The sequence below is a fragment of the Phallusia mammillata genome, chromosome 3 (assembly GCF_965637545.1).
Source record: "Phallusia mammillata chromosome 3, kaPhaMamm4.hap1.1, whole genome shotgun sequence".
Taxonomy (NCBI): Eukaryota; Metazoa; Chordata; class Ascidiacea; order Phlebobranchia; family Ascidiidae; genus Phallusia; species Phallusia mammillata.
The window spans coordinates 22,398,036-22,410,021 of record NC_137254.1 but is presented as its reverse complement, the minus strand read 5'-3'; the positions used below and the strand labels follow the sequence as shown (position 1 = coordinate 22,410,021).

General features: G+C 38.2%; 1 protein-coding gene across 1 annotated transcript; it reads left to right on the top strand.

The window, feature by feature from the left end:
* The first annotated feature begins 4,910 nt into the window (after nt 1-4,910).
* Nucleotides 4,911-11,223, top strand: LOC145218776 (carbohydrate sulfotransferase 1-like). The gene is made up of 7 exons (XM_080086179.1): nt 4,911-4,981; nt 6,022-6,411; nt 8,294-8,564; nt 8,964-9,156; nt 9,670-9,839; nt 9,981-10,089; nt 10,475-11,223. The coding sequence occupies exons 2-7, from the start codon at nt 6,144-6,146 to the stop codon at nt 10,823-10,825; spliced, it is 1,362 nt and encodes a 453-aa protein (XP_079942305.1). The 5' UTR covers nt 4,911-4,981; nt 6,022-6,143; the 3' UTR covers nt 10,826-11,223.
* Nucleotides 11,224-11,986: the final 763 nt, after the last annotated feature.

The window sequence follows — 11,986 nt, the reverse complement described above, 5'->3', positions numbered from 1 at the left end:
TTTACTCTACAGACTGCAACAAGGGTTGACATACGAAGGTCTTGTAACCACACGTATTGCGTCTGGGTTTAAGTCTGTCGGCTGTTGCTGTCAATCCCAGCGGTATGACGTTTTTGATTGCTACGTCATGTTGTCACAGCAATCGTATCCAACCCGTAACACTGAATCGTTATCAAACAAGGTATACAAAACATAGCGAAACGGAATGCGGAAAACATTACATACATTATTATATACGCGTGGAATATAACTGAGTTTTGAGCTTTTTGTTATTTTGCGTCCATTTAGACAAATAATACCATAATTGCACTAATGCCATGATAATAACAACAGTTCGCTAGGTTCGCATGCATTGGTTTTGGGATTTATTATGCTTGCAATCAATTTTTCTACGTTTTTTAGCTGTTTCAAGCTGAATATTTTCACTTACAACAAACCTATAGTAAATCCAGACCTGTTTGGACCAAAAATTTGTCAGGATTAGGCGAAGATCTGGATTAACCGATGTCAATTAGTTAAAGCCTTACCAAATTACAGATCATTTATACCTCAAGTTTTAATTGTCCGAATTAGGCGAGGATTCGGCTTAACCGAGGTTTACTGTACTGTATGTGACTAAGATTCCTAGTCGGTACAGCACACTAGGCTACATTTAACTTTGACGGATCCAATTTAACATACCGTACATGCTTGTCTGCTCAAACAACAGTATAACATCGGCGAACACCAGTTTCCTGATAAGAAAACAGATTTGCACAGGCCAACATGGGCCTTGCTTTAGACTGCAACCTCACATTGGCGAACATACACCACTATATTACTATACGGTTTCAGCGTGACGATTGCCGTCGCTATATCAACACCAATTGCCTGACAATATACCTTCACTCAAGCACCTTTTCGTAAAGAACCCTTCGACGAAAGGCCAATACTACAGTTTGAACTTAATGCTAATATCTTGCTGCTAGGTGGCAAAGGTAAATGGACACAACCCATGCTACACTAGTATACAAGTGAGCAACTATACAAGGGAAAGACAGTGCTGATAAAGATCACTCTACGAAACTAAACACATATAAACGTGACAATAGTTGGGCAATTAAACCTCTATAAAGTTTATCACTAGCGAACAGCTAAGTTAGCATAAGCAAAACAGTTGATGTAACTCTCTAAAGGTCAAACACTATAAACAAAACTGGAAACTACAAAGGCATCAGGCTCTTATCGGCAAGTTTCCAATGCTGCTTGGGCTGTCGGCAAGAGCGCTTTCGGCCTGATTACGGCGTCGACTTGGTTATAAATAAACGCTGATCGACCAACAGCTGGCTTGAGCGAAGTGCTACCATGCAATACTCGACCTTACTAGCTTGATGTTGTGTCAGTAGTTAATGATAACTAAACTTCGCGTCTCTGTTAGTGTGTATGCCAGGAAAACTGTAACTGATTAGTTCAAGTTCATTAAAAACTGAATACAGATCAAGAGTAAATACATTTTATCACAAACAAGTAAACAACAATCGCAAAACATTTCATATGTTTTTGATTCGGCTACGAATTAGGCCTGGGTGTATGTTAACTATTTCTTTTGGATGTTTTTGCACTTTTGCTTAACATTTAAACCTCAGCACAGACTGAGTAAACGTTGTCAGTCTTCCATTTTCTTAAGTAGCAACGATGTTTCCTCAACATGGCCGCACCTTACATAAATATTGCTCGAATTCAATTAAACAAAACTATGTATTTAAAAAACGCGTTACCTAAGTGTTAAGACTGAAACCTAAAACGCCACTCTTTGCAGCATAAATGTTTCATGCGAAACTCGCAGCTCATATGTTTGCATATTTCATGAATTAGCATGGCTCAGTCATAAACTCCCGAATGCGCGAGTAGTTTATTTAAGTGAACACACTGGGTGCTTAAATGCAACGGAATGTAAACGAAAATCGATTTTTTGCGTATAGTCGATAGTCGTTACCGAAACCATGTGCTTGATTATATGTTTGCGCACTTACTTTTACATCTAAAACATTTACGTTAATGTCCAATACCACCAGTCATATTTTGTTTTGGGTGCAACACTTCAAAAATAACTAAGGCCTGCTTAAAGCTGTCTCGGTCCATTTAAAACCTTAACACCCAAGTTTATATCCCAAAGTTTATGTCTCTTCGTGTGCATTAAAAAACTCAGTTGGCTATACTGCGAGCAACACTCAATGAGTACAATAAAATAGGCCTATATCTTTCTTCAACGTTTGGCAAAATACACTATGTTGCCTTTCAAGGCTTCACAAAATTATTTCAGGTCAAACCAAAGACCATGCTATGCATAGATCCAACTAGACGTTTCATCTAACGGTTTTCATGCTCACGCATATTACTCTTATTGGACACACAATTTCGGATGCCTAAAATATACTGTGTGCCTTGTCGCCTAAGTAATGACCTAATCTCGAATAGGAACCTTCTTTTGACAGTTGCAAGTGACAAGTCTTATCATAAAGAACAACTGGACATCATCAACCTTACGTAATTTGACATGTTATATATTTCAAGTGGGAAATTCATATGCGGTTACACAATGGTAGTGCTGTTATCGCCTTAAAGCATGGGGTTCCCAACCTGTGGTACGCGAAGGTTTTTCAGGTGGTACGCGAGTAGCTTTCTTTTTACAAAATTTGGATTCACAACTTTATATTTTGTTCATCTGGTTTTGTTTACAAAAAAATCCCCAAGCCTATTCTTATTGTTACGTAACTATTTCTGTTGTTTCGTATCATTACGATCTACAAACAGGTCATGTCAATTGTCAACAAGAAGCACAGTTGCTTTGAAAAAACCGTACAACACTGTCGGACAGTTGGCGTTGATTATGTCAAATGATTGCTCGGTCAATTGGTGGACAGTAAACAAAAACAAAAATATCATTAAATTTAGTTGCCGTGCTTTAGTGTTATTTTAGTAGGCCAATATTCTTCTTCTTAATAAAATATGATTCGATTAAATCAGTTGTTCTGCAAGAAGTGGTACGCGTGGCAGAACAGAGCGTCCAAGTGGTACGAGATCGAAAAAAGGTTGGGAACCCCTGCAGGCTTAAAGGAAAGGGAGTCGACATATTCTTTGCGACAAATTGACTGATCCCACAAAGACTGTAGCTAATGAAAAAATGTAAACACAAAAAGGGGTTGAACTTGTTGTTAATTGCATTGGTTGGTCTCGATTCGCAAAAACAAGTAATTGTGGTGAACGAAAATCGATTAGTTTCGATATCGATTGTTTTCTGGTTGCAGGGAATTGTTGCACAAAGCGTTCGTTGCATGTTGGTAAACCCTTTTCGGTTTTTGCATTGTACTTAAAACAAGCCTTTGTCAGTGGACTGAAGCGGTTACAAAGTATAGAAGCTTTTCTAGGCGTGATGAACAATTCTGTACGCGGTACAAACTTTCACACAATACAGATTACGTTTGTGGGCGAAAGTGGCTTTCCATTTTCAAAAAACTGAGGAATATTTACAGGCAAAGCAAAAAGGGTGAAAAGACCTGACTTAGACCGTTTTTTCAAAACTAAAGTTGATAATCACAGGCGAAAATAGTCGTTGATATACAGCAAGTAGTTTTACCACCGAACTACAAAAGGCACTTCTCACAGCGTTGCGTAAGAGGTGGACTGCAGATGGACGACAGACAGGGTTAGCTTTTTTTTACAAATACAAAGAACAGAAAGAACCTCATCAGAGGATGTACAGATTAACCGAGACATAGTGGAACATAAAAAAACAAAGCGAACAACGTTACGAAACAAAACCATTTCTCCTTTGTAGTAATTCGCGTCTCCTGTTGGCGAAGACGGCGACACAGAAAAAAAGGTTTCTTGTCAAAAGCAAAGTCAGTCAGGCATGTAAACGCTATAGCTGTGGGCATTTCTACAGACAGCTTCAGCAAAGGAGGATTTTGTTTCGCGCATTGATAGTGATACTCAGTTTATAACACCAGTCTTAAGGAAACCAAGCTTTAATCCACATCGTTACACAGTTAAGGCTCACAGTCACTCAACAGTTATGTTTAATGTCGGTCTGTTTATTCAGACGCTTCTACTATCAGGCTAATGAACCTTAGCAATGTTACGTTAGTGATTTCAGTTTTAAACGTTCAGATTTCAGTTCACGATAGTTTTCTCTGCATCAGAAACCTTCTTGGTAATAAAAATCAATGTACTTGGACATTTAACAATGTTTAAATACCACTCGAGTGTAATGCTGGGTTCCGTGTTGTCATCCGTATTTGCCTGGTAAACATTAAAGTCTGGAATTACGGGCATCAAATAGTTCTCTGTTATTTAGGTTTTCTTTATGGCAGCTACAAACCATGTTAAGAGCAATACATTACATGTTTCAGTTCTTACGAACTTGACAAACGAAATCTTTGATTTTGACCAAAGTATTAGGACTTCTCCGCTTTTAAGGTCAGTTTGAAGTGTAGGTGCTATAAACAGGAAAGACTTTGAATGGACGAAGGTCGAGTAGACCAGAAGGGTTACATTTGTTTTTAAAGTCTGTCAACCGAAGAAAGGCTTGTGGGCACCAAGTAAAGCACTTTAAAGTCACAGCCTTATACTTAGAGCGTCACGCTTGACCAACAACACAGGTCGCATTTTACTTTCGTAGTTTCCTGAGTCGTTTTGTATTTTTACCGTAAAAATAGTTGGATAAATAAGCTGCTTTCGTCGTGTAGATGAGTATAGTGCAGTCGTTTACCAGGGCATTTTAATACGAGGTTCAAAAACCTCTTGGGTGTCGGTGAAAATGCTTTAGGGGGTCCAAACGTCTAAGTTTAGGTGAACTTAATTGTTTATCTAACATAATTAGGTTTAATCTCATCCACCCCAAGCAGATATTTAATCTTTTCGAATTTGACTTTTGCAGATTGTTTAGCATTAAGGTTTAACAACTATTGTAAGGATTTTACACAGTCTGTGACCAAACAAGGTAATGAGACACCGCTATAGGCAGGGTACACATATTTTCCTCTATTAGAAAGTGGGATGGAAAAAAATACTAATAATACATTTTCATAAAGTTTAAAGTTTCAAGGTAAACACGAATAAATGAACAAACAGCTTTGTTAAAAATTTAGTCAAGAATGTGTGGTACACATTTAGAACTGGCACCTTCATAACTGTACACAAATAGAACGCACATTCATTAAGTTTCAATTTATTACCGATCAGGCGCGTAATGATTTAGTAACTTAGCTTTATTCAAGAGAAACCCGACATTGTAACAATTCATGCCTTATTGTGTTATCACGGATGTAGCGTCATAACAACGCCATTAATTTAAACACATGCGCATTGCCCTGAGGCTTGCAGTGAACAAAACAAGCGTCGATTTAAAGTTCCGGTTGTCAGAGAACACGACCTTGATATACAGTGTGTCTCTGTTAAATGATATGCTGGTTACACAATTTGGGTGTATATAGGAACGAACTATATAATGTTAGCGCTACATTACCTTTAGTAGTACAAAATTACTTTACTACACTGAATAGCGTGATTAACTTAACAAGCACTGAATAAAGTAGTTAACGTGGTACGTGCCCAGAAAGGGAGCGTTTGGAGGTAAAAGGACATATATATATATATAAAGGGTAAGAAAAATACGTTTTAATGCAGATATTTAGTTGAACAACAAGCAGGTATGTAGTGTCATCAGAAAATGTAAGCTACGCTAGGTAATCAAGCTGGACAATCACAAACTTCGAATAATATTATATTGTTTTATTGGCTTGGAAGCAGAGCTGTAAGTCGGGGTTGGTTTGGTCTTAAGTTGGAAAACAATGGTCTAAATTCGCACCCAACTTCTAAATCGGTTGCGTTTAAATGATAAATTCCGTTTACTTTAGGGCTTATTTCGAGTTATAGGGGTTACCACGTTACACGCTTGTATTTTTGGGTTGGAACCCAGGTCGCGCTATAGTTTTGGACTTGAATACATTCCTGCTTATAACATATTGTGTTGTTTTTCAGTATTACAGTAAGAAAGTTCCATAACAATTTAATGCGGCGCGGCATGCCGGAAGAAAACAATAGGACAAAACCTGGATAACCTCCTGTGCTACGACCCCCGCAACCGGCGGCGCTGTTCTCAAATGACTCCGGGTAACCCATGGGTGAACGACATTCGAATGCATAACTTTCGAGGAGAGATGTCAAGAATAGGATTTCCTATACCCCAGAACTGCAGATTTCGCCGTTACCGGAACTTTACGATTCGCTCCGCCGTTATCACATTCTTAGCGTTATGTTTGTATGAGGCTATGCAAAGTGTGGGGGACACACCAACGAGAAGGAATGACTTTAAAATGAAGCAAACGCCGTGGATTGAACATGTCCAGCAATCGCAAGAAAGACGAAAAGGTATGGGCTTAGTGGTTAAGGTGGCATTGTGTTTAACTTGCCCGTCAGCGGAAACCACGGCTGACTTACTAACAGACTTTTCAGTATTGTGTCAGAAACTGCGCGGACTTAGTGGTCTGGTTGATAATGTTTTTCACATGCCCGTTAATAACAACCAAAAGATGACTGGTGGAAAAACCTTAGTGTAGTTTGGCTTGCCTTGGACAAATAAATCAACCTTCTCACCTCAGTCAGTTCGGTAATTTTCTGCATCACAATGTTTTTGTGCCGTTTTTATCGCCAACGGAATCGCAGCAAAAACTGCTTTTCAAAATTTTATATAGCAACTTCTGCACACTGCAACAAATCTCAAAGACATTTATGGGTTCTACAGTCTCTGTGCCTTAATAGGATAAGTTTTATCTTTATATATTATTATGGGTCCCCTTCCCTGAAGGGGACACATATTGTTTTTGTCTATATATTTTTTTTTTCTTTTTTTCTTTCTAACGCAGATTTGTTCCCACGTTTTGGTCAACAAAGAATGGTTCAATCTTTTTCAAATTGACACACATAATAGGTATTGGTCTAAAGATGGTCCATGTGAATGTTGACCTCGTTTGATCCCTCGGTTCACCCACAGCACCCCAAAACGTGAATTTTTTTGCGCGGATTTGTTCCCACGTTTTGGTCAAGAAAGAATGGTTCAAACTTTTTCAATTTTACACACATTACAGATATTGGTCTAAAGATGGTCCATGTGAATTTTGACCCCGTATGACCCAGAGATTCACCCACAGGCCCCCGAAACGTAAATGTGTCTAACGCTCGTTTGGTCAAGAAAGACACTGTAGGCAGAAGTACCAAGAGAGTAACTCACTGGTTTACGATAGCGGGAGGGCTCAGCTTGACGTCGGACAGACGTTTTACGAGACATCGTTTCAGTGATTAGAAATCAGCTGTTTTGCACAGCAATGCTATGTCGTTTTATTAAGTTATCACTCACATTTTTAGTTTTGGCGAAGGTTTTACACCTATGACGTGATTTAAGCCTAATAACCGTGCTTCGGTTTTGTATATGTCAAGAAAAACTTTGTTAATAAAAGTTAAGATGAAAAAATTAACTTGACTTTTTTGCCAAATAAATGTTTTTTTAAATGCTCGCTGTCAGGTTGGCCGCCGCATGATCACGGGTTACTTAAGGTCAACTAGTCGGTATTACAAACACAGCTCAGAACTTTCTTCATAACGTAGCGTTTTTTTAACAATCAATTTAGGAGTCAATACTCAAGGCATGTATAAATTAGGCTTAACAATATTGTTGAACACGAATGACGGCGTGCTATTGAAAACGGTGTCAAACAGTCGTTTGGCGTGTGCACCCTGAGAGGTTACTACAGGTCAATGGTACTCATTTTGCGAAACAAAGTTAAATGAAAAACAATTTGTTATGTATACACTTGTAGCAAATTGCTTTTTAATTTAAAGTGTCTGTAACACAACTGTTACAGCTTTCTAAAAAAAATTGCCCGACCTTGGGAGGACTATATCTGGGTTAAAGCAAGAGATTAGATTTAAGTCTTTGTTACGTTTTTTTAATGTTTTTGTAATTACATGACAATAATAGTGCAAAAAGAATACGAACAATTTTTTTTATTGTTGGGTTAATGCTTTCTAAAAATTTGTCCTTAAGAATGTAAAAATCACCGCAACATTTGTTTACCGTAAATCCGCACAAACATGCGTGTGGGGACCCATTAGTTTTTGTTTACAAAAACAATCATATGTGTAGATCAAATGATGTGTATAGTAAATTGGTAAATATCGTATAGAATATATAAAATGGAAGTATATCAGAAAGCCACTCTTCTAGTTTGTTTCAGCGTTTTATCTTTGTTACTAGGGGTAATAATTCTAACAAGCCACCGATCTGGCTCTACATTTTTTGGCCAACTCTTCAACCAACGTCCTGATGTATTTTTCCACTTCGAGCCACTTCTGCCGTTCGGATATGGATGTGCCAAAATTGACGATCCACTTCGTGTTGAATACCTCACAAACTTGTTTCAATGCAACATTTCGAATCAGGATTCTTTGCCTATTGACAAGGGTTCAAGAAAACAAAGCGATTATACCTCTGCGAACTTATGTCTGCAGCAAAACTTCTGCTTTCGGTACGTCGTGTGCTGCCAATGATACAGAATAGATAAACAGAGATTGATTTACCCCTTGATTGATACATTTGAATATTTCAGTTATAAGATCGAAACAGTGTGCACTGCTTCCATCTCTAGTTATAAATTATAGTAAATAAAGTTAAAATGACACATGATTATGATGTTTTTGTACTGTGCTGTAGTTACCTAATTAACAATGCTTTGCTAGCGTTGGTGCGTAACACTGTGAAAAAGCGGAAAGACAACTGTATTTACAATGTCCCTATTGCTTTCTTGTATTTACCCTCGTTTTTGTATTGATAAATAGTTGATGATGATATGTCGCAGTCTTGTACTATTGAATAACTTCCCTGGCAACAAGCCGCGAAGACTGACAGTGTTTGCATTTCCTTGCAGGGAGAAGTCAAAACGAATGTGTTCAGAAGAATTTTGCAAGATTCCCAAAGCTTGCTGGGAATGTGATCCCGTTGATTCAGAAGTGGCATCAGAAATGTGTGAAATATCTCACTTGACCGCCATCAAGGTTATTCGGATTTGCGACCTCATGACCTTGAAACCGTTACTTGAAAACCCTTCGTTGGATATTAAGGTTAGTAGGTCGGATGTACTGTACTATAAAAGTATATGTCAAGCCGGATGTATGCAAATAAGCACTGTGGTAGAAGTGGCATCAAATGACATGCTTTGCCTTTAAACTGGGGTTGCACAAGTTTTGATACAGGATTGGTAAGAATTTATGCCAGAAAAGTGGGTAAAAATGTTGTCCAGTGTGAAATCAGACCCGAACGTTTTATTTAATCCAAACCCGACTTCGATCCGACTTACAACTCCGATTCGGCATGTTAATTTGATCAAATGTTAATGTTTCGACAAACATTTAACAGTTAACCTCATGCATAGACCACTATATGGGTAATAATGCATTGACCAGAAAACTACAGATTTTCTACATCACAGACCAAATAGAAACTGGTTGACATTAACTGTTGTGATTGTCTGCAACGCTGTGCTTGGTAGCTAAAAACGTCGCCCAGTTTCGTTGTTTTGAAGTCAAGGTTTAGTGCAGGACCGCCATTTATACAACAAATACTTCTTTGTGTAGATTCTACATCTTGTTCGTGATCCTCGAGGGGTTCTTGGTTCTCGCAAGAAACTTGAGGGGAAATATGGTTTCGAAGCAATCGGTGTCACTTGCGAAAGAATGGAAAACAGTTTGGATATTGGGTTTGACCCACAAAACACTTGGCTCGATGGAAAATACAAAGTCATAAGGTAAAGATTTCTGCAGTTCAATCACCAATAAACGTTCAACAAATACAAAAATGTAAGATGCATGCATATTATTGAATAGGTTTGATTTTTAATCCGAGTATGTGTTGTAACGTAATGTTAAGTGAATTGTCAATTTTAAAGATATGAAGATGTATGTCAACGTCCAATGCATATCGCTAGCGAAATCTACAAGTTCGTTGGACTGAGCATGACCACAGCAATGGAAAAATGGATTACTTCCAACACAGAGGTATAAGTCACATGAAGTTTAAAGAGATTCACCAAATACTGTTTTTTCTATGGCATGGGGTATCAATCGGTACTAAACTTGACATGCTTTGGGGGTAAATGTAAGTATTTTAGGCAAGTGTATTGAGACACTCGGAAGTCAAAAAACTTATTCTTACCATCCGGCAAGCGGAAAACTAAACATTTTTTATGGACTTGTTGTTAGGACAAAGAAAAAAGTTTTAAAAAAGTCCTATCTTGTAAGTTACAATGTTTTTGATCGCATGAAAAAACTATTATTGGCTGTGTATTAAACTCAAATGTGAGCGAAGTTTAACATTCAAAACAAATCGCGCCATACCGTAGGGCTTTTTGTAGTCACATAAAACCCTTATGTATTAACACAGGGACAATTAAATCTTGTTGGTGACACGAGAGCCTACAAAGTGGAAAGAAAAATGTTGAAGGAAAAATTGCGTGGACGCAAAAAATTGCGTGAACTTATTATCAACGATCCATATACAACGACGCGCAACTCTAGTGCCACCTGGCGGGAATGGCGCGACAACTTAGACTTCCACATGGTGGAGCAAGTGCAACAAGATTGCAGAACCGCAATGCACAAGTTGAAATATGTTCCTGTTGGCACTGCAGGAGAATTACGAAACGATGAATTTAATGTCCTAGGCAAGTTTTGTTCCGACCGAACGTTACCTCGGTGCAGTCGCGTGACTGATATTCTATTTAAGCTCACTTAATGACAAGGGTTTATCCAACTGACGAAAGGTTATTCTGGGTCAGCGCATGTAATTCCGTCATGCAAAGCGAGTTACAAACTATAACGTGAAACTTTGGTTGGATATTTCAGTCCATACCTGGATAGAAGCAAGTTTACTTTCGGCGACAGATATCGCTGACATGCATGCATTCCAGTAAACAACTCCAATAATTTGTTTCATATCACAAAACACTGAAAGAAAACAACACTGTTTTTGTAATGCCAAAGCGTGGATTTCATAACTCAGTGCTGTTGCACTTTGATTGTTTTTTCAACGTGTGTGCAATTGTATGTATATGTTGCTGTAACAGACCAACGACAGCAAATGATGGTATTTTTTCATGAGGTACTTTATAAGAATAAACTTTTCTTTTGGTATGTTTGTCGTGATTGAAGTAAAATTGCAATCCCATTGGGTATTGAAGACGGAATAGAACAATAACACTGTTTGCGAAGGGATCGATCGTTTTTAATTTTTCATCACAATAGTCGCTGTCGCACCCAATACCATTTGCTTTAGAATTGCAAGGCTAATTGTGTGTTTTGGACAAACGCAACGCACGAAAATCTTTGAGATCGATACAATAACGTCCTCACTGTATTTTACACAAATCTAGTATCCTTTTCCTTTTTGAAGTCAACAAAGATGATACCTGTAAAAGGAGACTACATTCGAGAAAACGAAAAACTCCGGCGGCTATGTAAACCTAACCTTGGGGTCAAACTACACATTAATTATCTACAAACAAGACTGTTACGCTACAAACAAGACTGCTAAGGTTATTCCCATGACCCATGAGCTTGTCAGTAACCCACGGTAGCATAAAGTTTTGTTCAAATTCTCAGAGCGGAAAAAGCGTCCGACAACCCAAAACACAATCTTCGTTCGTTGATTAATAATGCGTACAGTCCGATGAAAAACTGACGACTGTAACAAGATATCACCTTCGTCCCTAACTTGCGCTACTGTCTGCGGAACTGGTTCTTTAACTACACAAAAGTTTGATGTATCTTAGATTTTGTGCAGCTTAGACAGCGTGAGCAGTAGACGACTTCAAGGCTAGATGTGGTTGCTAACATTTAAAGTTAAACTGCCATTTTGCAGAGTCTCAGCCTTTTTACTAGACCCGGAATATAAAAA

What these genes read in the sequence shown, in the direction of transcription:
- LOC145218776 (XM_080086179.1), top strand. Translation starts at nt 6,144, where the DNA reads ATGACTCCGGGTAACCCATGGGTGAACGACATTCGAATGCATAACTTT. An exon ending in ATCGCAAGAAAGACGAAAAG is followed by an intron (nt 6,412 to 8,293) that starts GTATGGGCTTAG and finishes CTTTGTTACTAG; the next exon opens with GGGTAATAATTCTAACAAGC. An exon ending in GGATTACTTCCAACACAGAG is followed by an intron (nt 10,090 to 10,474) that starts GTATAAGTCACA and finishes GTATTAACACAG; the next exon opens with GGACAATTAAATCTTGTTGG.